This window comes from Aulostomus chinensis, chromosome 12 (genome assembly GCF_037954235.1).
Source record: "Aulostomus chinensis isolate RoL2024-O1b breed Wild chromosome 12, RoL_Achi_v1.0, whole genome shotgun sequence".
In the NCBI taxonomy this organism is placed as follows: domain Eukaryota; kingdom Metazoa; phylum Chordata; class Actinopteri; order Syngnathiformes; family Aulostomidae; genus Aulostomus; species Aulostomus chinensis.
The window spans coordinates 2,732,552-2,759,772 of NC_141331.1; the positions used below are offsets into that span (position 1 = coordinate 2,732,552).

General features: G+C 46.1%; 1 protein-coding gene across 1 annotated transcript in view; it reads left to right on the plus strand.

Moving 5' to 3' along the window:
• LOC147251744 (uncharacterized) overlaps positions 1-27,221 on the plus strand; it is a 43,033-nt gene that overhangs the window by 824 nt on the left and 14,988 nt on the right. The window contains exons 2-15 of the mRNA XM_086219644.1: positions 19,706-19,921; positions 20,625-20,644; positions 20,744-20,776; positions 20,864-20,896; positions 21,152-21,205; positions 22,199-22,291; positions 22,697-22,768; positions 23,833-23,877; positions 23,963-24,016; positions 24,145-24,198; positions 26,166-26,219; positions 26,322-26,375; positions 26,493-26,546; positions 26,648-26,692. Coding sequence (XP_086075770.1) covers positions 19,706-19,921; positions 20,625-20,644; positions 20,744-20,776; positions 20,864-20,896; positions 21,152-21,205; positions 22,199-22,291; positions 22,697-22,768; positions 23,833-23,877; positions 23,963-24,016; positions 24,145-24,198; positions 26,166-26,219; positions 26,322-26,375; positions 26,493-26,546; positions 26,648-26,692 — 881 coding nt within the window. The remainder of the gene's footprint in view (positions 1-19,705; positions 19,922-20,624; positions 20,645-20,743; positions 20,777-20,863; positions 20,897-21,151; positions 21,206-22,198; positions 22,292-22,696; positions 22,769-23,832; positions 23,878-23,962; positions 24,017-24,144; positions 24,199-26,165; positions 26,220-26,321; positions 26,376-26,492; positions 26,547-26,647; positions 26,693-27,221) is intronic.

Consider the following 27,221-nt stretch of genomic DNA (forward strand, 5'->3'; position numbering starts at 1 on the left):
GGCGGGTTTGCTCTTCAGCTGGAAACAGCCGGTGCTGGAACACCTGAGTGTTCTTGTTTTAGTTGAACTATGCTTCCCACATTTTTTCCTCAGCTGGAGCGTTTTCATCTCCTGTGTCGTCACACGCGTGTGTTTTCATATGTGAGGTCACTGGAAAGTCGCTTTGATGGGCCCCTGATGGATGCAGCGTTGAGCAGCACAGGCTTGTTGTCCTAAGATGTTGATTCCTTCAGGATAATCACAGCTTTCTTTCTTGTGCCTTTAACTAAATTAACATCTTGAGTCCAGCTTCACGTGAAGCTTCTGGAGTGTGAGGGCACCAGGTGGAGCTCCACCCTGTGGTGACTGGAGCAAAGGGCCCTCAACTGTCCAACTGAACAAATGCAGCTAATATAAACTTCCATCTAGACTTCAGCTCTGTTTAAGTTCTCTAAACCTGACTGTAAGAGACTGCTGTCGCTGAATAAAGCGGGAAAAAAACACCCTGGTTTTCCTGTTCAGACAGAAGTAGAGCTGGTTCCTGAACCTCAGTACCCCAGTACGGACCACTACTATTGATGGAGGTCTTGTCATTCAGTACCACAGGATAATCCAAGTTGTGGTTTTGTTTTTTGTTTTTTTACATGTTGTAAAACTGCTCTGAGTGGAAAAACTGACGAGCCCAAACAACAAACTACGTAGTTTGGTCAGTGTTGCAGAATACATGTGAATCTCCTCACTATGAAACTGCTTCTCGCGTGTGAGAGGTGCTGAAGAGCTGGGAACCAAATCCAAAGGCTCATGACGTGATTTTCATTTTCACTGAAGGGGATTTCAATTGGTACCAGAAAAAAAAGAACTGTCGAGGGAAGCGGTGTTGATGTCGATGTACTGTGTGGAACATTTTGGAGCGATCCCCCAGCCCCAGACCTCACTGGCGTGATTCCTGTTCTTCAGTGTAGGTCAAGTGCTCTGCGGGGCTCCGTCGTCATCATCTTTTCCACCCTTGAGGAACTGTCTCTGTCCATCTTATGAGACAGCTCTGATTTTGCAGGCTGCTTTCCATGGAATAGTGGTGGGAGAGGTGATTGACCAGAGACAGAGAAAGAGAAAGAAAGAAAAAAAAAAAAACAGGGGAAAGTTTGTAGGTTTGTTTTGCTGACTAGAAGGAAAATGTGGTTCACTTTTTGCTCCCAGACAATGTATGTTTGAGTGAGCCGTCCAGGCTGGCCCACACAGCTACGACTGGACAAGGCCTCCTCCAGGAACAGTGTTTTATTGTTGATCCCTTTGAGACAGTGAGGAAGACGACAACTTGTTCTGAACTGAAGCACTGACTGGGGGGGGGGGGTGACCATAGTTCATCTCTGTCTATGGAAAAGTAGTTTGGTTAAATATCAGTGAAACTATAGGATTGCCAGCGGCCACATTCTGTCCAAATCCTCTTAAATGACATGTTGAGAGAGTTGTGAAAACCAAGGAGCAGCCAGCAGAAGCTGAGGTTACTGGAAAGGTTTCTGAGGGGCCTGGTGGAATTTTTAAAACAGACAATATGGTGTCGTTGAGAGCGAAAACATTGGAGTCAGTAAAAGCTCTGGACCAGAGTGCACATGTGCAGACAGTTTGCTTCTCAATGCCCTCTGCCAACTAATGTTCTTATGCAAGCAGGCTCAGGACGAGGAATAGAGACGCAGTGGCGCAGACGTTAAATGCATCGCAACAAGCCTGCATTTGATGAAGCACCAGTCCTTAAATCACAGTGGGAATCGAGTTTAGGGACGTGAACATGGGGGGGGGGGACAGCACTCACTGCAGTGATGAAAATCAGGAGTGTGAGCCTGGAGTCTTAGCCAGAGTGTGTGAACGTCACTCCTCCCTGACGTGACAATGCTGTAAAACGTCTTCAAAGACGCCACTTAGCGCCGCACATCAAAGAGACCAAAGACTGTCAAGTCAAGCTGGAGCCTCCTTAAACCAGCAGCGACTTCGCTTGCATCACGGAGGTCATCTCCAGGGAGGAACACAAGAGCACATCCAAAACAAAAAAAACCTGCCGTTTCAAATCAATAATCCTTCGTGAGGTCACTCTGACTCCCAAACGAGCTCCAGTTGTTTTCGCCACATCACTCACGCTGCAACAAACGGCCTGGTTTTCCGAGCAAAGCTGCAACGTCCAAACATGTGAATTCAAGCAGGTCCACAGACGACTTTAATTAGAAACACATGCTGCATTTTTGAGCTATGACTTGATTACACGCCTCCTTTCTTCCACGGTTAAGGGGGTCTGCTTCACCAGGTTCTCTGGACGTACACGTTGGTGTGACGCGTGTTGTCTGGCTGGTACGGATGATGGAGACGGTCCCCCCTTTTTTTTTTTTTTAAATGCAGCTCGTCTCCGCGAGCGCTGCTTCATGGGAACTTAGAAATCTAATTATTGCAGTTAGCAAATGGAGGCCTGCGGTGGGGGGGATGACTTCCAGATGTTACAATACTCGCTTTGGCAGTATTTGGAAAATATTACCCAAAAAAAAAAAAAAATCTCTTAGCCGCAGAGATAGCTGGAGGGGGGAGGAAGCTGACGCAAGACGTCACGTGTCACCGTTTCTTCAGAGGGGCTCGAACATGTGTAGTTGACGCTCTAATGACTTGAGTCAACAACCTGAGGGATGTCATTTCTCCTGTTACTTGGGTTCTCAACGCGGGGTCCGGGGACCCTCAGGGGCACTGAAGGACTCCCAGGGGGGGGTCCTCATAAAATCAATGGTTTTATTTCACTTGCATGTTCAAATACTTGTGAAAGGACACTTTCCTTCCATTCCAAGCCTTCGAATCTCAGACCTTTAAATATAAAGTTATAAAAAGTGCAAAAACATTTTTTACAATTTATTTTTTTTTTGCTGAATGGCTGCAAACTTCTTGGACCTTCCCCTTTTGTAACTTTTTACCAACTTTCAGGGACTTTTTTTGGCTTCAGTCGCAGCGCGTCTACGCCCACATGACATTTGGAAGACATTGGATACTCATCAACGCGTGACTGATGCAGTGAACTTTTCACAGTTGGCAGAGTACCACACTGTCGCCAAATGGTTTTTAAACCGATTGCGATGGAAAATGGGCAGGAGAAACACGTTTTTCCATGCGCTGAAGTTACTTTTGGCTCCACTGTGGCGTCCGCTCTGCTGGATCGAACTTCCAGAGAGCGCTCGACATCAGATTGGCGTTAGATGCTGCGATGCCCGTCCACATTCACTCAAACATGATCCAGCTCAGATGTCTGTGGCGTACTTGAGGGATCAGAACATGAAAAGCCCTGCTCGGTGCTTACCTGCAGTTTTAGAATCCTCAGGTTCAAGTTAAGTAACTGTTTGCTCAAAGAACGTGCAATTATGCCCCCGGGTCCCTCGATGGCGGTTCCTCGCCGTTCTACCCTGTGATCTGCTCCCATCCATGTAGGAGGGTGACTGACAGCGCATAAACACAGAACTGCCCCCTCAGAGAGCTACAATTGTCTGAATTTCCCGTCCCGGTCACAGAAGTTTAACAGGGCTTTTTTTTCCCCAGTTCAGTTGTTCTTTGCACTTTTTATCGGCACAATCGTCTATAATTGAATCCCACCGCAGTGCAGCTTGCCTCTACAGCGACTGTTGATACAGCTGGCTGTAGTTTTTCTTGGAGATCAGGAGGATGTTTGCCCTCTGGAGCTTATCCTCAATAGGTTGGCAGGTCTTTCTGTAATATAGCACTCACTCCCCACTCCCCCCCCCCCTTCAAAAGACTGCTATAATTGCTTTAAACCTTCCAATTTCAGGAGATGTTATGTCTCAACTGGGAATGTGATGTACTGCTGTGGGACAGGTAATGATTCAGCAAAATGTGTTTAGAGTTACTGTTGGACAAAGTTTCAATAAGAGAGGAGAAGACATCCAAGTTTGCTTTGGAAAGAGCTTCAAAAACACTTGTCTTCACGTTTGTTGTCACTTTAATAACTGTGAAATCATCAGACGTAACTTTTAAAAAAAAAGAAGCATCAAGTACTTGGGATGATGTTCTGATGTACACCAGCAGTACTTGGGTTTTACTGCCGCAAAATGGTGAGTGTCAGGCCATAATTGGAGGTTGCGGTCCGACCTAAATTCTAAGTTGTAGCTAGGTTGTGTATGCTACAAGTGCTGAGGGTGAACAAGTGGAACTACAAGGGTGTCGGCGGTGGCGGGGGTTGGCAGTGCAGCCGTTATGTTTAGGCTCTTTACAACTTCTTGTGCAGCTGCTTGACTTGTGAGTGAAACAAAGTTCCTCTTGAGTGTAGGTGGTCCTCCTCCAGAGGATCTAATAGAGAGGACTTGCATGGCTGTCGTCTGTTAAATAACAGAATAATTACCAAAGAGAACTTTGAAGCTGAAGGACTTCTATCGTGATGAGGGATGTCGTGTGCGCGGCATCCGTTTGATCCCCTTTAGATATAATATCTGAGAGCAAGCACTTGTTGTGACAAGCTGACGTCACCTCGACACGGGTGGTATTAAGCACTCATCTGTTCCAGGTACAGCAGCACCTGATGTGGGGTGATGCTGTAGGACGGGCCTCAAGGTCGAAGAGCTAAGAGGGCTTGTTTTTTTATACTGTGGAGACAAGGCTGCATCAAGTATGAGTAGAACTCCTTCAGAGAAACAGGAGAAGCAGTTCAGATGTACAGCACAGGCCACAAACCACAGATGGAGTTAGCTTAGCTGCTAACATCACGCTCAACAGCAGAATCCCTTGACTTCAGGTCGGAAAACAAAATGATAAAAGCATTGGTGCTTTTATTTTGAAGGCAAGACCACTGACAAGGCCAGATTTCTGACAAGTAGATTTATCATCAATATGAGAACTTGTCACAAGTTGTTCAGTCCAAAAAATTGTCACATACCAAGCATAAATAATGTTCACTGCCTTCAAAGTTGTTCGAGTCAACTTTTTAACTTTACAAAAGCTTTGAAAAACAAAGATTGTAGTCGGGTCTGGAGAGCAGAAAGTGCTGCAGCAGCAGTTACGCCGTTTGTGTGGTGAAGCTTCCCAGCGCTGTAGGAACGACTTCCAACACACACAGAGCTGGAGCGCTGTAGGATGCAGAGCTGCCAGCGTTCAGATGAGGTATGATATTTCTTGAAACGTCACCCACGATTAAGCTCTCACTTTGTGCAGAGCAGATGCATGGGGGGGGGGGGGGGGGGGGGTCGTGAAGCCCGAACAAATGAAATGTGGGGAAAAGAGGGATTCTTGCTCGGACCGCGGCTGCAGAGGTCATGCGGTACAACTGAGGAAAATCTTGAAAAACCTTTAACATGAGATCATTGCATCAATGCTTCTTCAGGTTTCCATGTGACCGACTCAAAGCTGGTCCAGGAAGGAGGCCAGTTATTCAGAAGGGAGAAAAGATGCATTCTTCCTGCACAATGTGAGCCTATGCGGTCCCTCACCCTCTGACCACGATGTCCAGTCACCGTTCCCTAACAAATGCTCCTCACATGGAGCCAGACCAATGGGATGTGGAAATGTCTGCTCTTAGTCGGTGACTCATTGCTACCATTCAGATGATTTCATCAAATAAGCACCGCCGAGAGAAAGCAGCCAGGGTTTGTGAGAACGAATTAAAACTGTACCGCATGCATGTACTGTGCGTCTGACATCGGTGGTTAATTGTTAACAGCTCGCTGTGGAATGAACAACAAGTCCTGATGTTGGCACGGCGATTCTCTGTCCATCAGCTTCAGTTGTAGTGCATGAGCAAAGACCCCGAGGGCTTGGTGTTCCTCTCCACACACCTCAGGAAGCACAGACCCCGAGGGCTTGGTGTTCCTCTCCACACACCTCACGAAGCACAGACCCCGAGGGCTTGGTGTTCCTCTCCACACACCTCAGGAAGCACAGACCCCGAGGGCTTGGTGTTCCTCTCCACACACCTCACGAACCACAGACCCCGAGGGCTTGGTGTTCCTCTCCACACACCTCACGAAGCACAGACCCCGAGGGCTTGGTGTTCCTCTCCACACACCTCACGAAGCACAGACCCCGAGGGCGTAGGCCTCTGAAACATGACTTCTACTTCAGGTGTCCTTGTTTCAGTCCCTTTACTGATGTGGTCGGGTTTTTAGAGGCTAAAGTATAAACGTGACAATACAAGGCTGATGGGAGAGAGCGTGACAGCTGCTGGGTTTCTGGTGCCAATGCAGATGTGCTGGATGGTCATCAAATATCAGGAAAACACAGAACCTCAGACAAGTCGTTACTACAGGGGTCACAACTACAAGCGACATGTTTAAAGTCTGCTGATATTTTACTTCACGGCCCGATTCTTATTTTCTTAAATAGATATTAATGTGATGCATATGAATACTGGCATCGGCGGATATTGATAACTTTTCAAACATCAGGTACATCGGTACGGTCAAACTATTCTTGACATTCACATTACATGTCTTAATATGGTATTAAACAGTTTTCATAAAGACAACATTAACGTCACCAAATAAGGACCTCACCAGCTTTAGAATTATTGGCTTGTCAGAAAAATAATCCAATATCACGCTTGTATGTGTGGCTGCACTAACATACATGTTAGCAGCATCTATAGTACTACACAGTGTACTATACACACACACACACACACACACACACATATAAAACAATTATTTTACACATGAAATATGCAAATCTCTGTTTTGGCCTCCTTGTGTCCGGGCTGAACCAGAATCAGCTGACTCAAGTTAGAATGAGGGGAGGAGGTCACAGGCGGGAAAAGAGAACAAGAACTGAGAGAGCGAAGGCCAAAGGAGCTCAACATCAGGGGCAAAGCGCTCGATGTAATCTCATTCGCTATCCTCCGTACATCCTGGCGGACTGGTCCAACTCCAGCACAGGAAGTTCTGCCAAATTGGAATTTCCTCTGGAAAAAGCACATGTTTTGGCTCGGGTCTGTCTTTTTTTTTTTTTCTTCTAGTGTCCATTTTGATGCCTGATAGAGATAAAACAGAAAAGATGTCAAAACCATCAGTACCGTTTTAAGAAGGATGGGCCGGTGGATGCCTGATGCGCTGCTGCCTGCTTCGATTGTGCTGAACATGGAGAAAGATTTTCAAAATTAGGTCAAGCGTCCTCAACTCTGGAGACAGAGCTCAACAAGATTCTGGTTGCAGTCTGGTTGTCTTTTGGGAACAGCTTTTCTGAGGCACACACAGCTGTTGGTGACATACTGAATGAAGAATGCAACTGTTGCTGATGAGCTTCAGCAAACTGACTGCAGCAGGCAGCACAGCTTCGCCAAGAAATGATCTTCTGGTTGGCACTGACCAGAGTTTGCTGCTAGAACGCTCAAGATGATGGTGGAAGAGACCAGAGCCAGGGTGTAGTCAGAGACAGAGGACACCAACATGGCCGTCCTCTCCTCCCACCCCTGTTTGATCCAGATACCATCCGGCAACTTTGAGGAACGCATGTAAACAACGTGAATTTGGGGAAAAAAAAAAAAAAAAAAAGCACAAAAAATTAAGGTCAAAAACATTTGGAACAAAATCAGATTTCCCGCATCTGTTTATGAACACCAGATGGTTACTTCATCGTTGCAGTTTACTACACTCAATACTTCACTGTCCTTTGCCACGCCCTCATTGTGCCACGCCCCTCCGTGTGCCATGCCCCTCAGTGTGTGACACCAGACATGTACGTACAGTAAACGATGTATGAAAATACACTTTTATGTGGGAACAGCGGGTTGTTTAATTTCCCTTAGAAAGGACACGTTGATTGGAGGCTGTTGCAGCTGGGGAGCTGTCACACAGACGTATGTGGAGGTGAAAGGTTTAGGTGTGTGTGTGTGTGTGTGTGTGAAGGGCTGAGCTATTTCAGTTTTTTTAATTCAATAATGATTACTCTCCCTGTTGTCAGTGAAACAAAGATGAACATCTGAACACGAAAGCTCGTTCTCGGCTGTCACCGTCTCGGCCCCGAGTCTCACCGCCGGTGCAGCGGTTGTCCTCACAGCCATGGAGGAATGAGCCCGTGTGTGTTTAGGGTTTAGAATATAAATTGAAGTGAAACATGCTCCTCTATCGTTGTAGATTAAAGGTAGCGTGACAGGGATGAACTTTTTCCTGAGGGAAAGTTTTGTAATGTTTCCGATCCGTGTGTCCACAACTCCAGGAGGCCTCTGTAACCTCACAGAGATTCATCACGACGGCGCCCTTCTGACCTCGCCGTTTCTCTTCGTCCGAGTCCGTCTCCCAGCATTTACAAAAATGCAGGCTGCAGTAAACTTCAAGGACTCCACTGAGCAATAAAGAGAAAGTGATAAACTCCGTGGTCCCCTGGGGGCTTCGGCCGACTGATGTCATCACAGCGAGGGGGCCTGGGGGTGCCCAACCCCTCTCAGGCTCCTGGCTGCGGTCACTTTTCTAACCGGTAGTCACTCCAGCTAACACTGGCAGCCGGCCAGCAGAGCCAGTGAGTCTGAGTCGTGTCCAGCTACAGGCAACGGCTTCATCGGGGGGCTTCACTCAGGAGGGACCCTCATCTAGAGACGTGTGGTTGAAGCCGCTTCCCTCAGAAATATCTCACATCAGCATTACTGCAGTAACACACATGCTTGTTTTTAAGGTTGCATTTTAACCTCGAGTTCTTTCTTTCAGTTTACATTGTAGCTTCCAGATGTTTCTCCAGATTTAACGATTCAGTTGCACTGTTTAACTTAGGCCAAATTTGAGTTACTTTCCTTTAATATCTGCTTGTTGCTTTTAGCTTAGCTCTTAGCTCATAGTCCTTCCGTCTCAAATTTTGTCGTTTCTCTCGGCCGCCGTTTCAGCCTCATGGTTCTATTGACTTACATTTAAGCGTTGAGATGCTTCTTGTAGCATCCAGATGTTTCTTTGGCTTCGTTTCTTACAGGAAGAGGTTTTTTTAAATTTTACTTGTTGCTTTTAGCTCACATCTAAGCTCCTTGTTCCATTTAGCTTAAATTTGTATCTGGGTTTTTTGAAGGCAAAATTAAAGGAGCAATTCACCAGCATTTAAATAAAAGGGAGATGAAATGACCCCCCTGGAGGAACCTCACGGGGGTCCCCTGGCTGCAGATAACGTCCCATCTGTTACCCCACTGTGGTTTACCCTCAGCAGACCTCAGACGTTGTTGGAGCTGCGCTTCACCTGGAACCAAGTCACGGCCTCCGTCTGAGAGAGACGATGCTGGACCGAGGCCAAATCAACCATTTCTCTAAATGATTTGAGGAATGTCTGGCCTCAACTCACTGTTTGCGTTCCAGAGTCTCTCTACTTACAAAAATCTCTCAATAACACTGGATTTGCTTTCCAAACAAGGATATTAATGCAGTATTTTGAACAGATAGAGACGATTTTCTGCTTTTCCTGCTTTCCTTTCATTGATAACTTACTTTTATACCCCCCAAAACAAGCATATAGAGGTTCAGATTTAATGTGGATGTATCAAGAGCCACTTCAAGATGCTTATTAACGTGCTGATGCTGGTCCTCTAGCCCTTCTGAGTTGTCTATTTTAAATCTACAGTTTGACGTTGACCGCTTTCTGGAGACGAAATCTAGCAGAGAAATGTAAATATAATGTCAACTTCATGAACCCACAGTATCCAGCCCAGCTCCGAATCTAAATATTAATGGAAAACATTCTTCGCCTGAGGGGCAGCATATATGATACAGAGTGTGTAAGCGATGATAGCAGCTGCCTTTTTTCTGCCGACCTCTAAGAATAACAAAATGGAGACAGCGAGGAAGAAAATGAACAGTGAAATGCACACAAGCAAGGGAGAGAGAGGAGTGCGGAGGGAAAGTGTAGCCGTGTGCTTTCTTAGGGCTAAGGAGAGGGAGATTGGAGAGCTTGACAGGGATATGAGCGAACGCAGGCTAATGCTCGAGGAAAAAGAGGGATTTAAGTTGGAAACCTCTGGCAGCCATTTGGTTTGAGGAGAGGTTGCAGTATCCTTAAAACCACCGTGGCACAGAGGTCAGACAGAATGTGGAGGCAGTAAATCTTTCGTGCCTTAGGGGTGCTCCTCGCTCCCAACATAGGACGCCTCATAAAAAACAGCTCCATGTCCTCCCGACTCAAGAATGATCATGCGTCCCGTCATCGGGCTCTAACAAGGCTGAATGTTTCAAAATGAGGATCCCAGTGTCTGATAAACTTTTACGCTGCAGCCTCGTTGTCTAGTTTGCACCAGAAGTTTAACACTGCTGCACTTGTAGCGGCGCCCAGTTTACAGGACAACCATCGCTACCCATCATGCATCTGTGGTGGTAACGTTTGTGCACTCATGTATGAAATCTGCACTTCAAATGGGATTCAGAGACACTGAGAGTGAGACATTTCGTGCCAGCGCGTCCCTGTGCACTTGGAAAGGCAAACAGATGTGTTAGGTGATGATGCGAGCCGGAGACGGCGCCCTCGCCACTCACTCACGCCTGGTGGTATCAGGTACTCACACCAGCAGGGCCTCCTGGTTCAGAGGTGTCAGGGATTCCTCTCCACATTCGCTGTCAAAAGCAGAGAGGCGGGATCCGTCTATGAATGACATGAAGCAGTAAAGGACTCGCGTGTGGGGCTGCAACCAGCGGAGCACACCACCACCCATCATCACTTCACGGTTCATCATCTGTGAGATCAGGGGTTCTCAAAGTCTGAAACAGAGCCAGGATCAAGGACTATGGAATCAGTTCTATGTTCTTGATCCCACAGACAACTGTTTAGCACAAGTTAGCATAAAATTTCTGCTTTCCATGTCATCACAGCACACCAACAACATGAAAACTCTGAGTCATTTCTTTCTTTCTGACTCTTAGAAAGTAGAGGGGAAAAGAAAAAAAGCAACGGTGAAATCTCCGGAACACAACTATCTCTTAACCACATCTTCAACCAAACCGCATCCACTGTTCTACATGAGGTCTTCTGATAACTGATATCCTTTCAGCTCCCCTGGAACTCTCTGGAGCCCCCCCGGGGAGGCCCGCCTCACGCTGTCAGCTAGCAAACGTTTACACTTGATAAAATCTTTAATTGTAGATTTATTGCATTTAATTGATGCCGTCAACCTTCTAATCCGTGGTCGTGCTGTGGCCGTTATGAAGTAACTGGTGGAAAACAACGAGGTGCACCCAATTTCCTCCACGACCCTCACTCAGCTTAAGTACGATTAATCATCATGTTACCATCCATTAAATGAAAACTGGATATTAACAATTATCAGTGAAAACATCTGAATTCTTCATATCCAGCAGGCTGCAGTGTTTTTGTCTTTCGGCCATTAAAGAACTCCTTTTCTGAAAGGAGTTCTCGTTGTTTGGTTCCTCCCACCAACGAGGTCATGTCTTCGGTGCCGGCAGTCGACTTACACAAAAACCTACCAGCCAATTTTCACAAAACCTAGAGGAGGGATGGGCCGGTGGAAAACCCATTCAGTTCTAGGCCTAGTTTGCATCCATTTAAGAGGTTTGTCCCCCCCCCTTTGGCTTTGGCTGAGGCCGAGTTGGCCCCGACAGAGCGATGTGCTCTTCCAGCGCCCTCTAGTTTTGCAAATGTCCCCACAGTTGTGCACAGGCAGTTTCTAGCACTTTGACCAAAAGAAATAAATTTGAAGAGAGAAAAAAAAAAAAAAAATCAGTCCCCTGTTTCTGAGGGGGAATTCCATCTGTATTGCTTTAGGGGAACTTATTCACTCCAGATATTACATTTCCATTTTTATTTTTATTTTTTAAATCTAGAAAAGCCTGAAACACGAGACGCATTCTATCGGTTTCAATCACTCAGCGACAGTCTCTTGTGCTGGAGACATCCCTTTTCCCTCCCTTTAGAGAAGCCACGGTTTATTCCTTCACATCTGGCCATGTGCTCAGTTGATATAAAACACCGGGGTGCTGCGACCCCTTGTATATGTTAACACTCTGCTCTGGTAAACTGGAATGTTTTACGTCACCCACTTTTCCTCTGCCTGACATTTTTACACGAAGAGGCCAAATGTGGAATTCAAAGACATTTTAAAATGTCTTTTTTTTTGTAGCTCTGTGTCAACAATGCAGTGTTTATCTTTGCCTGCTTGACCACGCACAGAGCCAGGAGACCATTTCAGACAGTTCCATTTGGGCAGACGCTCCAGAGCCTCATGTTCGTTGCACTACCAAGCCCCCGTGACTTAATTCAGCGAGGTGTATTTCATTAAGGTTGGACAGGTGTGCAGCACGTTGTTCATATTTAGTTAAGTGTGTCAGTGTGTTTCGTTTGGCTTGATCCGCTGGATCTCGTCTGAGAGGATATGAAAACCACATGTCTGACAGTTGACCAAGACTTTGTGGAAGATCTGAATTCAAAACAAACGGTGTCTCTGGGTAAAGTCATTTAGGCATTTTGTCCTGGCGGCAGGTAACTTCTCACTGACGTCAAGATGATGAGCTCTGGTTCTGAGGCTGAAGGGACTTTGATGTGATGGATGAGAGTGACGGAGCTTGTGGATCGGTTCCTTTACTCTTTTTTTTGGCAGAGCCGGACCGCTGGCGCCATCGTTATCTTCCTCCTCATCAGCAGAACATTTTCTCTCTTCGGCCGCACACGCGCCACTGAACACTTATTTTAAGTGACCTGCTTTCAATTATACATACATATATGATTTCCAAATATTGCATTCCACATTTCAGTCTCTTTTATTGCTTAAGTGCATCCAAAGGCTGATGCGTTCTGAAGCTTGGCTCATCCGTACAAACCAGGAGCGTTGACTCAGGAGGTGGTGAAATTTGGCCAGAACATTAAAATGAACTGCTGTCATTGAGCCATTTGACCAAGAAGTCCCTGTCATTGTTTGGAACGCTGTTCTTGTGCACCTCTATGAGGGGGGTTGTCGGCCTGACAGCATGATACCGCGAGACCGAGTGAAATTCAGATTGGTTCGTGTTATTAGTTGCTCAGGAGCTGAGAACTGGAAGATTCATTACGTGGTTGGAGCACTGGAGTGCTGGGCGCCGTGCTAGAATCCTGTAAGTCGACACTTTATTCAGTAAAAGCCTTTAAAGTCAGACGTCTCCACCACGGAACCGCATGGTCACAGAGAAGCCTGAACATAAGGAAACATCCAGCATAGAAGAAAGGAAGGAAGGAGGGGCCAGGGAGACAAAAAACACATGTGTAGCATCATGAATCTTCCGTACAGGCCAGGGAGTATTTTCACGGAGTTCATCCCGAGTGTGTCTCATGGCTTCCAAGAAAAGGACACCCCTTGGTCTGACCTTTGACCCTGACCTTGATAGCCAAACAGGCAGCTTTTAGTGTTTGGTGAGTTCAGTGTTAGACTGAAGAATGTTTACAATTTTCATTACGGCAGACCTGCTGTCATTATCAAGCCAGTTAGGTTACAGCCAGTAATTTATTAACGACCACCATCTGTGGTTTTACCACGTTCACTGTGTAATTACTACTATACTGTGAAAGCCGCTATCTTTCCTCTGGCCGTCGCTACAACAACGGAACAACATGGCAGCTGCAGCTTTTAAAGCTCTCGCACGTCCTACTTGTATAAAACTGATTGTACCTTCAATTCTTTGAGTTGATGGTGAGATTGCTGTGCTGCCGGGGGGGCGCATAACCATAACACATGCCTGCCAAGCCAGCTACTTCCTGTTAGCCCAAATATGGATAATTCCATCATGATGCTCCCTTGAATCATTTTGCGGGGGGTGAGATGGTTAAATGATTATATCACCATTTTAAAGCCTCAGCAGCAACAGCCTAGTGGGCTACAGCGGTGCATTTGACAGAAGCACGACAGCAGCTGATTATGGTGACCGTCACTGCCTGACCATGGAGTTAACGGCTCTGCACCACACAGTGGCGTGGAATGAGTCCTACAACCCTGAAACAAGTTAGCGGCGCTGAGCGGCCGATTCCCTCGTCTCAGAGTTGATACATTTTTAGTTAGATCCCTTAAACGTGGTCCGTCGATCACACTACCATAGGATATCTTAACATATTCTTAGACATAAAATGGGCGGGTAAATAATGCATCTTCAGAATGTAGGTTGCTAAACAAGATAAGAGATGAACACAGATATCAAACGTCATTAACGATAAAAACTGACAAAGTTGCTGTGACCCTGAGGTGATGGGGTTATTGAGGTTGTTCCTCAAAAATCAAAAGTGCTCCTCAATCATGAAATTTTCATGCAAAACATAAACGCCCAGGACTAAAAGCTTTGTTTGCTACAGAGCTCATTTTTAACAGCGTCAATCCAGAAGAAGAAAGAAAAAAAAAACATGGCCCACTTCAGTTGAAGCGACGCCAGGCGCCGCACTGGCCTGGAGAAGTCAAGTGTTAAAGCTCCATGTTGTTGTCATATTTTGTCAGTATTTTCCTCTTCTCTTTTTGTGACCGACTAAAACTCTGCGCCATCTTGGTCAAGTAAACCGTGGCCATTTTGTGTCCACTATCGCCCCCAGTCGGACGCAGTTTCAGTCTTAGGCTGTGACTTAAATGCATGACTCGCTTTAGTCATCGATTGTTAGCTTGAGTCGCAAATCTGAAAAAAGGTAGTCCAACATTTTTTGTCTTATTGATGAAATCAAAACTACAATGAGGGACGTGAGGAGGCCGCATCCATCAGCCATAGAGGCTTGTAATGTGCCGGCCATGTTACAACCCAGGTGCTGCCACATGACTCCCTTACAAGTGCCCATGCTGAAGGTTTCCAATAGTCACCAGTTAAAACAGAAATTGAAGAATTAATTAAATCCAAGCTTACTGAAAGTCAGAGGTCCGTTAGCTGGGAAACTAGAGAAAGAGCAGGGGGGAGAGGGGGGTGCAACTGAAGAGGCCCGAGCTCCTTCTATGGCCGAGCATGGGAAAGGAGCAACTCATAGCTGTGGTTGCCTCTGTAAGGGAGACCCATCGGAGACGGGGGCCTGCAGATGGAAAAGCCCAGACGTGTAATCAGCAAACTACTTTTTCATTTCAACTTTCCTGGCCTGAGCTCGCTACCCCTCCCTCGAGATACTGAGTTTTGTTTGTGGAGAGCGATGGGGGATAGCATGTTCAAACTAGAGCCATCTTTGAGATTTCAAGGCCTGCTGACATAAAATAATGCATAAAATATTCAAGTATTCCTCTGAAAAGGAAAACGACTGAAGCCGTGTGAGATGCTGAAAGCCCCGGGCCAGTGATTGAAACAAGGGTGGGCCAAAAGTTGGGTTTTTGACCCGTTGCATTTCAGGCTTTGAGTATTGCAGAACTGTGCAGTGAAAGCTTTTCTAGACAACTTTATCAGTGGACCATTCATCGGTAGAAGTAGAAGGCACAAACACAGGGAAGATTTACATCTCGCCATGACACCGAGGTTTAGAGCTGTAAAGTGCAGCTGCCTTGAAGCCACCCCGCAGCAGCTGTAACTCATCTGCATCTGGCTTGGAAGTCAAGTCAAACTCCTAACGGTATCAACCGAGGGGGCGAGTTAGTCTCACGGCAAACCAAAGCAGAACACGGAAACAACCACGACATGATTCCATCAGCTGTCTTTGTCTGCATCTTCTCTACTATCTTCCTCAACATTAGGAGATGGTATATCCTCCTCGCTTTGTTTTTATCTCTAAAGGAAATGATTCGGTTTCATGTGACTCATCGTTTCCACAGTGGTTCTCCAACCTCTCCGCTGGCTGCAAAGAGTCCCCTCAAAACAGTGTTTCCACATTAGAAAAAGGAAAATCCATAAACTATCTTGTTTTTGTAGCCTCCTCACATCTGCCAGCAACATGACATTGCTGGCGATGTTTTCCCTCGTGGACAGGTTCTTGACCCGAGAGGATGTTGGGCTTCTGATATCTGGTGAAAAATGGTAGCGAGAGCATAGACGCTTGAGTCATGTCAGCTCCAGACTCTTGTAGACCAGGAGAGGAAAATGTCTGCCCTATTAGCTGACTAGTGGAAAATCCAGATCAAGGCGACACTGTCGGATGGCAGCGTGCTTTTTCATCCTTGTCATGATTAAACTGCGCTGTTTAAAAAAGAAAGAAAAAAAAACAGCGTCTGTGGAAAAGTGTGGGCTCTGCAATGAATTAGCTTAGAGGAGGGGAAAAAGTGAACGGCTCGTCTCTTCCTCAAGTTTTGTGGTGGGATTTTTAAGACCACTCTGAAAAGCCACATTTCTCTTCCAGTAAATTTCAAACTACACACACACACACACACACACACACACACACACCTCAAAACCCGACAGGAAAAATGGCCTTCCAGCTCTGTGGCGCGAGATAACCCTGCTGGGTTTAGAGTCTTGGCGATGAAAAGAACTGAATTCAGAGTCTTACATCGAGCGAACATGCCTGAATGAGATTCAAGTAGGACGTAGTCCAGAGCTGTTCAGTACAAATAAACTTTTTTTCTTTTTTACTTCATTATGTGTGTATTTGGACACTAAAACAGTTCAAATACTCAACTATCGGGGACAGCCAAGTGTACTCTTGTCAAATAAATTGCCAGATAATTACAGTGAAAGAAAAAAAACAAAAAAACAAAAACAAAATAACTGGAGCCACTAAAGTGATTCCAAGTTTCCTCCAGTGAAGAAAAAAGTGATTCTTGTTGTGTGCCTATAATAATAAATAATAATAATAATAATAGTAGTATTGATAATAATGGAGCCGGTAGTCCAGGACGTGTACTCGGACAGCCGGTCCAATAATGCGCTTAAGTTTGAGGTTCAATTTGCAGGGGTGTAACTACAAGAGTCTGACTTTTGTCCAACATTGCAGCTGCAACCTGATGGATTGAGCCTGGAGGGTTCCTCCTTGTGTCATTATTCACACCTCCATAGAAACACATTGTTAAAGATCCTCGCAAAAGTTACTCAAAGATGTTTTCTTGAGTCTGTGAGTGCAATTTCGCATGCTGGACTCATGGCGGCGCCACATTAAGTCAGCCAGGATTCCATTTTGTCACATTTCGCTTTAGAAAACGTCGCTCCTCCGAGGATTTGGCGATTGCACGACGCCACAGTGTGACCAAAGTGAGACCCTTCCTGAGTCACAGCTGAGACGTGCTTTTTAGGTTTGAACGAAGGAGTTGGAATTTGTGCGATTACATGACTTTGTGCATCCGTGACGCCTCAGTCATATTTCTGCAACACAACCATCACAACGATTGTGTGAGTGTGATGATTAAGGCAACATATCTCGGCGGCCGCCAAAATAAAACGGACCCCCCCCCCCCTTCTTAAATTGTCATTTTCCTATGGATGTGTGAAGGCTGTGGTTGAGATCTGGTTGAGTTTCGGTCAGCTGAAATCCCTTGGCCAGGGTTGGTGTTCTTCTGGGTTTAAGTTACAACTTTGTTAAGGTAACCAGATGTTCATTTACTTGGGTGGAACGACATCTCATGGTCTCAAACACGGCTCCATCGGGGATCTTTGGTTGCAGCGTTTGTTTGAAAAGTCATGATTCATATCCTGTCTGTGCAGCATGATGCCACTTCCTCCCACGTGAGGAACAGAAAGCAAAACGTCGCAGGTATGCTCACCGTCTGGGGCTGGAACCAGTAATGAGGGCAGGAGCGCAGTGCAGAGGGCAGTCGCCATTTTTACACTTTGGAAAAGGCGGTCATGGCTGGCGGAGGTTTGCACTGCATCCACATTTTAAGTATGAAAGAAAACCACACCCAGAAAAAGATACAGAACTGAACATACAAAACAGCATGACAACAAACGTGTACATAGGAAAAAACTTGACACTTGTACTCTTGGGGTCCGTGGTTCTGACACGCACGGCTAAAACAGCTGCCCGAGGGGTTCCTACGGCGTCATAACCGAGGGTGAAGAGCATCTCACCAAGCACCAGCGTTGGATGAGTCGGGCGTGAGAACAAGTCAATTCATTCAGTGAGCCTCTGCAGTTCTAATGTTGTCATGCTATGGCAAGTTCAAATGTAATTCTCTTCTACTTTCATGAGCTCTGCTTGAGCCTGGGCCAAGAGTTTTGATGGCTTCCACCTGGTATAGATTTTGGAAAAGGCGCCCCTCCCTTTATCCCTGCACGAGATTTATAATGTTATGTTAAAAAAAAAATGAATGGAATTGGCCCAGTTCAAAAATGCAAATAAAATAAGATTTCTTCACCACCAGTCGGTCACTTTATATATTGAACAGCTGGGATGGTGCCAGTCATATTTAATCCATGTTTCACGGTGATGTAATCTCATATACTACCTCAGTATATACTTATCAATTGGCACTGGTGCTGTTCAGGTGAGGCTGAAAATGTTTGTCTCTTGTTGTGCTGTCGCCAGCCTTCGTTAGCGCCACGCTACATGTGTGGCTGGCTCTTCCTGCGTTCTGTAGTCTTTGAAATGATGGTGAAAATCACGGGAGCTCAAAACACATTAGTGAAAACTTAAAAGGCAAAACAAACGTCTGGGGTGAAGTATCCCTTTGATTTCCCATCATATGTACTCCACACACGCCGTTTCTGGGCCCGGCCGCTCCAAGTAGTATAAATGTGGACTTGAGTCATGCAATCTTGCACTTTCACCTGATTGCTGCATCCAGACTGTCCAGTGAGCTCGAACGAGGCCTGAACAGGCTGCGACACCGTGATTGAATGTGCAGGTCCGTCTCCCCTCCGGTTCTCCTCTGGTTGTCTAACCTGAGTTACCTGCTCTCTGAGGCTCAGAGCTGCCACCTGCTGTTTAGAACTGAGACAGGTAAAGGCTCTCTCGGCCTCGGTTTACAGAGCACGCACATTCCTGTCAGTGCGAGTCACACCCAACAACTGCTCCCCTGGTGCTCCACTGATGATCTTTTGATTGTGGTGTTAACTTTTCTGTCACGTGCTTTCGCAGCATGTCCCGTTTTGGAGTGCAGTGATTATTTTGGCACCAGCAGAGAGCTCTGTGTGGGCAGTATTCCTCTGAGATGACATGTCACAGCAGGCGTGGGCCCCATCTTTACCTCCACTGGTCCCATTTCAACACATATTTTCCAGATAATGTGAAGGAAAAATGAATCCACGGGGTAATTAATGATTTTAAATTGTTTTCAGTGAGCTTTGCACATGCAAGCTCCAGTGATCAACTCTCAAACCCAGGGCCATTGTACACACACTGAGTGAAAGACTTGCTTCAAGTTTTCCTTCTTCCGCTGGACAAAATGATGTCATAATGTCTGACTTTGCTGCAGCAGAGACTCACATTTTACAAACGGATGATGTACTATACATGCATACGGAAAGCATACGCACTCTAGTGTTTCGAGTGTTGGGTTGTTGTTGTTGTTTTAAAACACTAAACTTGAGACGAGCAGTCGACTCGAACGCGCCATGGTGGGATGCAGTAGAACCTGAGGCTGCGCTGAGGATGAGTGGGTGGTTTACTTCACGTCGGCTTACTGGTTTCTGTCTGGGCCTGAACTGGTCTGAGAGTGTATCCCACACTTGACCTGTTCGTCCCCCAGCCAGGGATTACAAGGCATATTTAAATGGGCAGATGAGTATTTGTTTAGTTGGACTGGTTTGGGATTAAGAGGTGTGTGACCTCCTTACTTAAAACAATACAAAGCAGGTTTGGCTGATTTGACCGTGGGCAAGTGCGCACATAAAGTTCACCCCCTTCTTCCTGCTGTCGACATACTGAAATGTATGGTGAAGAACATGCTTTAAGGAGACCCCACTCCTCTGTTGACAAACCATCCATCCTCTTTGTGTCTCAGGAGATGATGTGACCTGCACGGTGGACGGCCAGGTCTACAGCAACAGGGACATCTGGAAGCCAGAGCCATGCCGGGTCTGCGTTTGTGACAACGGGCAGGTCCTCTGCGATGAAATCCAGTGTGATGACCTGTCCAACTGTGAGAAGTTGTACATCCCCGAGGGAGAATGCTGCCCCATCTGTCAGGCGGATGGCACAACTACCATCAACACCGGCGGTGAGCTCCGTTTGCTGGGTTGAATTTTTTTTTTTCCTTTCACTGTGTAGCACATGAGCTGTCACCTCTGCTGCGGCGCCAACAGTCGAGCGCTTGAAGAGTGACAGAGGCGTCTGAACACTTCTCCTTCAACTCAAAAATCTGGATGCGACCTCATCAGAATTCCCAGAGTCAAAACTGACCGTTTCTCAGCTGTAGGTGTGTCACCCCACCGCATTTAACCAAAATCCATCCTCATCTTTTTGAGTTATCTTAGCAACAGTCAGGCTAACCAATGCCCGTGGTCATGTGACCTTGGCAGAGGTAAATAAATAAAGTAAGAACGAGCACAATGAACTTTAACTTGGTCAAATCTGCCACAACACAAATCCTTCTCCTTGGCACCGACTGAGAATGTAAACGTTACCTCACCCCAGGCTGCGGCCTCATGAGGCCAAGTGACATGAGAGCCAACGCTGAGGCATCAGCTTAGTTGGATACAACAAGCTGGAGCTGTAATAAAGACTTGAAGCATAAAGGACTTGGGGGGGGGGGGGGGGTCCGCACAAGACAAAACAAAGACAAGCCACCTCAACAGCGTTGAGCCGTGTTCTCGATGTCGTGATCAAATCCAATTCTGCTGCAACTTTTTCTGTTTGTTTTAAAAACACACTTGCATGAAGCATCCATGGAAGACTAACGTCATGTTTATTTCTCAATGCAGACGGGGGAAGAATTTACAAGGTAGGACAAAGTTGTGTTCCTACTTGATCATGTGTTTTCTGACATCACCACTAGAGAGTACATTCTAAATGTGCGGTCATCATTTCTGCCTGAATTCAGGGTCAGAAGGGAGAACCGGGGGACGTCCCACTTGTAAGTGTGTCCTCAATCTAAACATTGCAACCCATTTTAGGTTAAAACTGCATTATCTAAGACATTCACTGTGCAATCTCCTGACAGGTGATTGGTATCAGAGGCCGCCCCGGACCGATGGTGAGAAAATTCCTGTCTCAGTATATCTGACAAGTGGCCTAAACTTCCATTTTTTTGTAGTATTATTTTACTAGTGAGATGTTTACCAGTTTTCTCTGTGTGATCAACTACCTGAACAAACACTAGATGGCATGAGAGGACAGTCACCACCTGCAGAACAGGATGTGCCTCAAGAACACATTTTAAACCCCCATCATGAGTGACAGCAACATCATCTCTCATTTGAACGCTTCTTGTTTATTATTACTACTACAGGGACCTCCAGGCTCTCCGGGAGAACGCGGACCTCGAGGAAACAAAGGACGGCCTGTAAGTCACGCGTCTCCGCCGACAGATGGCCCTCCACACCCAAGTTGAATCATTTCAAGTAGAAAATGTGGTGACAACTGCTACAACTGAGGAGAACAGAACATCATGGCGTCCGGCGCAGTGACACTCAGGATTTACCTTCTGATTTGATTCCAACGCACAGCTGATGATTCTGCTGGCAGAGCCCATTTTCTTCAAAGTTTTTTTTTTTTTTTTTTTTTAAAAGACGCAAAATATCAACTCAAATGCGTTCAAATTAAATGTATTATCAGCACCATCCATCCCATAGCTGATCCAAAGATGAGGTCAGTGTCCAGACTCCCACATCCCCATCGCTCAGTCACCCAAGTCTCCTTAATTTGAATTCAAACTTCTGGGGTCGCTTCTTATCTAAACTCATGAACTGATAATTGCTTTAAATAAAATGAATCTGAAGGTTATAAAATCGTCAAAGCAACACCAGGAAGACTCTGGTTTCAGATGTCACCTTTAAGCTCCAGATCATCTGGACGGTAAAGTTCAATGTTGGTATGACGCCGAAATCCACGATCAGGATATCAACATCAAACAATGTCAAGTCACAAATTGGGTGCATGGCTTTTCGGAACCCTCGTAGGAGTTCAAATTAACCCAAGTATCCCACAGGTCAAACTGGTGTTCGCTCTACACGGTGACACATTTTGGTTTCTGAACCTACATTAAAAACAAAAAAAGTTTGTTCAGTTGGTAAGAAATGGGCTCTGCAAGCAGAAGTGGCATTTTAATCCCATAAATTAATGGCACATTTCAGCAAAACATGCAGACCACAGTGAAACACAAGTGCTAAACCCTGCCATGTTAACTATAAAGCAGTGAAAACACAATGATACAACAGGAAAACTGAATAGCTCACACTGTAGACCTTTACATCAGCACCTTGTGTTACCACCCAAACTGCAAAGTTACAAAATGTTTTTCAAAAGAAGCCAATCAGTATCCATGTCCGCCCTCTAGGGACTGCGAGGTATTGCGGGTTATGATGGGGAGCCAGGTGTTCCAGGTCAGCCTGGTGAGCCAGGACCTCCAGGACAGCCGTCGCACCCAGGAGTAAGTTGTGCAGTGAGCCGCCCCTCGCAGTGCTAGCAATCACATACTTGCTCACATGTGCTAGCTTGCACAGTGTGCAAACATCAGCTGTCTGAATCATTGCACTCACACCTTGGAAGCAGGATTTCAGCCAGCAAAACACTGTGAGAGTGTATTAACACACAAATGTCAACACCTGTCCCGCATTTATAGGTAGAGACATGTACAAAGACTTCAGCTGCCACGGCAACAGAGAGAGACCCACATTAACACCTTGAAACACACACACACACACACGTCACCCCCATGTACTCGTTCAAGCGTAGCATCTATCCTGCTCATCCATGTGCACAGATCAGTTACGGACAAAAAAAAAAAAAAAAAAAAAAAAAGCTGTACACTGAAGAGCGCATGTTTCATCTGCAGGGTCTGGGAAACCAAATGGCAACTGGCTTTGATGGGAAGACAGGACCCCAAGGCCTGCTGAACACCCAGAGGGTAAGAGGGCAGTGAGCAAACCACCATGACATCAGAACATTGGTCAAACTTAATTTGTCCGCGGTGGCGGGAGAGCAGCTCAGCTGTGTTTGGGTGAAAGCTTCTTGGCTTCTCATTATTAAAAAGGTCGTGAAGGGGAGGCTCTCAGGTTACTGTCTCTCTACCATAAATACACCAAGAGCAGGACACACACACACACACACACACACGGTGTGCTTCCAACTGCCCAGTGCACCACTACTCTAAATATTTTTTTGTGTGGGAACCATACAATCACTAAAAACATCAGTTTCAAAGGCATAAAGACAACACAAGTTCCAGCCATGTGGTAAACGATGCCAAACAACAGCTGAGTTAGTCGTCCGTTATTTGTTGTGGTGCAACCACGTCTTTCCAAGTGCAAATTCCGGGTGTTGCCATTTATAAATCCTAAGCATTCCTCTGGCATTTGAGTGTTTTATACTGGTGGGCATCACAGGGGTTGCATGTACGCCTGCACCCCCATCAACCAAACAAGTGAAAAACAGTGCATTTGTCCTTTATTCATGATTATTAAGCAACTTTAGTTTGCTGTCAGGAGTCTTAAACTCAGTCAGATTACTGTTGCAGTATGAACAAAGCAAACATTGGAAAACTGAAAAATCACACTTTGATCTTACCATTAATGCCGAATGGCCAACTTTTTAAACGACAGCGAGCATGCAAGAACACGGGATTTTGCAGCACAACGATTCACCTCAGAGGGACAGTCTGAAGTTTGTGTTACTTTAAAGTCAGCCAGTAAATTATCCAGTTTACCAGTAAGTCATTCTGGGAGGACACTCAAAGAGATGGTGCATCCGGCTGCAGGGTTCAAAATCTTCTGCTCTCCGTCAAAGTTATTTTGAAATCCAACATATTCGATTTTGCAAGACGTCAGAACAGTCAAACAATGTTTTAGTGAGGGAATACGAATCAGCAGCGTACACGTCGCTGGTGGCCACGCCGCTGCAGCCCCAGAGCTTTGGCCCTCTCATCTGGATCACATTCATCTGTTCATTATCTGACTTGGTCTTCATTTGTAGGGAGACTCTGGAACGAGAGGACCTCCAGGACCCAACGGTGCCCCTGTAAGTCAACATGTCTCCAAGATGAGATTCAAAATTATTTAAAAAAAAAAAAGTTCTTTTAAAATGTTTCTTTTCCTCCCGTCAGGGTCAAGCTGGACCACAAGGACCTCCTGGAGATGTCGGCGACCCGGGACACATGGTAGAACATGAATTAATTTAGTTCTTTGCTTAAAACTGCAACCCAACATTTAATGTAGGTACGAGACAGGAGGCCGGGCCTGAATGTACTGTGACAGATATGTTATACATGTGACCTGTGTATTTCAGGGTGGTCCTGGTCAAAGAGGAGCTGAGGGCCCAGCAGGCAAACCAGGAGAGGATGTAAGTTGATCCTGAGCTCTTTGCTTGATCAGCACGAACGCTTCAGTTTTATCGAGAGACAGAAGCGGGTAAAAGTGTGTGACGCCTGCAGAATCCAAATCTTGAACTCCAGCGGCAAACAGGAGAAACAAGGGCCGAATCAACCAAACAACTCATTGAACGTTCAATCACATTTTGCTCTCCATGCTAAAGGACCAAAAATTACCACAAAAACCAAGTCAATGGAAAAAATATGCCATGAAAAGAGAAATACAAAAGGAGAAACTGGTGCATCAAAACAATTGAGAAAGTTATGAAACAAGTGAATGAGAATTTTATACGCATTAACATTTATCTTATGATGAATTCTCATACCTGCATCGACGAAATGGCATATTAATTGAATTACTGGCATCATATTTTCTATTTTGGCCCAGCGTTCCATACGCACCAGGACACCTTTGTTCAGGTGCGTCCACCCTGCAGCTCCCATCGAGCCAAGCTTCCTCCGCTCCAATTTGACAGCTTGAACAATTCTGTTCATTGTTGTTGTGCGGTTGAAAATAAAACGTGAGACTTTGGAAGCCCAGAGACGGCTCGCATCACTGATGGCGCCGGCGCCAACACCTCCGCCATATCAGCAGCACAACAAGGGAATGCAGCGCACACAGATGTGGCGTTTACTCACAGACAAATGGACCAACACACTGAACAGCTGTTCTCACACACACACACACAGTGGAAGAACTAATTAACTAACTTTAATCCAGCCTAAAGCACCGTCATCCCAAACAACCACAAAATGAAGAACCTGAAATTGTGTTGCTCTTTCTATGCAAACGGTTTGTGTAATTCCTGATCAGTTCATCCCAACAACAGCACTGGAACAGGACACCAGATCCCAGGTATGACAGGATACAGGAACGTTAAATGTGGTCGTCCCTTCAACCGGATGGAGACCAACTGAACCTCGTAGCCAGGCTCTCCTGCACCAGGACCTCCTCCTTCTCAGAGCTAATCAGATCAGCAACTTCACACTGGTTTGGTGGATGAGGATGATAAAAGGTCATTAAATGAGCCAAGGAACAAAAACCACTAAACACAACCATGTCAGGCTGATGGAAGCACACTTGAACCATATAAACAGCACAGGCAAGGAAAAAGCTCAAAAGCTGACATTATATGGAGCTAACTAACACCCATGTTGCCGGTGAACGGCCCAGGATTACACATTTTAACTTGATATTAAACTGAGGACTATAGTTTTAGCCTGAGCGGATTAAAAACATGAATGCCAGTGAGTGATGCTAGTGAGCCGCTGGCTAGCAAGCAGTTAGCGGAAAGCTAACTTCCAAGCTAGCTTTCCAGCCTGAGTCAGCAGGTTGGTGGAGAGCGACAAAGGCGTCAAAGAGCGAGAGCATCGACGACACAAAATAATCCCCCGAAGCATGAGCAGCACAGCAGGCAGCCACAGCTCGACCAAGCGGCACATACCTCGCTGAAACCCCGGCATGGCGGCTAGCTGGAGCCCGGAGAGTAGACGAGTCACCTGATTCTGGCGGCAGGTGTAGTTGAAATCTGTTCCGCTTTGCTGAACAGGTGACAACACCCAGCAGCGCGTCTCCATGCGCCAGCGTTCCGGGATTATGTCCTCCTTTATGTCCCGGCAGGCCCGTGTCGGGTCACCTGCCGCAGGTGTATGTTTTTACGCCAGGTACACAGTTTAAATACTGCCTCCTATATTTATACCCAGCCGTGGTTGGTGGACAGAGCCTTGCGTCACAGCTGGGAGGAGCTGACTGGCTGATGCCGGCAGGTTCAGTTTGTACTCTCAGAGAATATGCCAACATTGACCTCGACAGCAGTGACCCCCCCCCCCCCCCGTGTATTTCTTGTACATTTGTGCGTGATTGTGTCTTTGTGAACACCTCAGAGACGAAGTCATGTGTTGTTCCTCAAGTAAGTCCTGACATCATGTGCTCATACAGGGGGAATCTGGCAAAGCCGGAAACGCTGGAGAAATGGGATTCCCTGGATCACCAGTAAGCCTCTCCATCTCAGCACTCCATCACATTATTGCACACACGATTCCTCAGGAAGCTCTCCATGCTGGCTGTAACTGACCACGCTGATCCACGTTTCAGGGATCTCGAGGGTTCCCGGGTACACCCGGTCCACCTGGACTGAAGGGCCACCGAGTGAGCGTCACCTCTCATTTTTTTATCAATTTAGAAAGCATTTTAAATGCTTCTTACATTTTCTGCCTACCTGAACGCACAGCAAGAGTGGACCAGAGTTCTGTTTCATATTGACAGGGACACTCTGGACCATTAGGTCAAAAAGGTGAAACTGGAGCTGTTGGATCCAAGGTATAAAGAGCCTCACTTTCATTTTGCCTGCCTGTTTTGATTGATCGATTGTAACCTGTGGATCAAGTAATATTTAACAGTCTAATATTTTGGGTTTCTAGGGAGCTACAGGCCCTCCTGGTCCAATGGGAGCACCGGGGCCGATGGTAAGAAACATTCCAATGCAGAATCACCTGATACATTCATGAAATGGTTTTCAGACTGCTGATGGACGTCTGATGCCTATATGTTAACCTGGTATTACCAATGTGAATATGTCCCCTCACTACATATCACACCACGATTGTATGTTTTAATGCTTCAATATTATAACAGATACTTGTATTTGTCATTACATTGTTAAACTATAAGCTCTAATGGAGACGTGGGAATGTTGAGATACGTGTCTCCACCTGTCCAACATCTGTTAGTGCCGCTAGCTTACTTAGCTCCTCCATTAGCCATGTTAGCCCTCATCTCTTCAGGTCTTACCCAGACTAGTAAGTAACTAGACTAGTCTAGTTAACGATGGCATACCTGTGGTATGGAGGCCAAGGAAGAGTGGACGTCAAAAACTGCCTTCTCTACATTTGCTTTGCTTGGGGTGACAGGGGAGACACGCATCTTTAGGCTGGTGTAACGGAAAGAATGACAATCTTTCAAGGTAACAAAAAGGGCAAAGGTCACCCCCCCCCC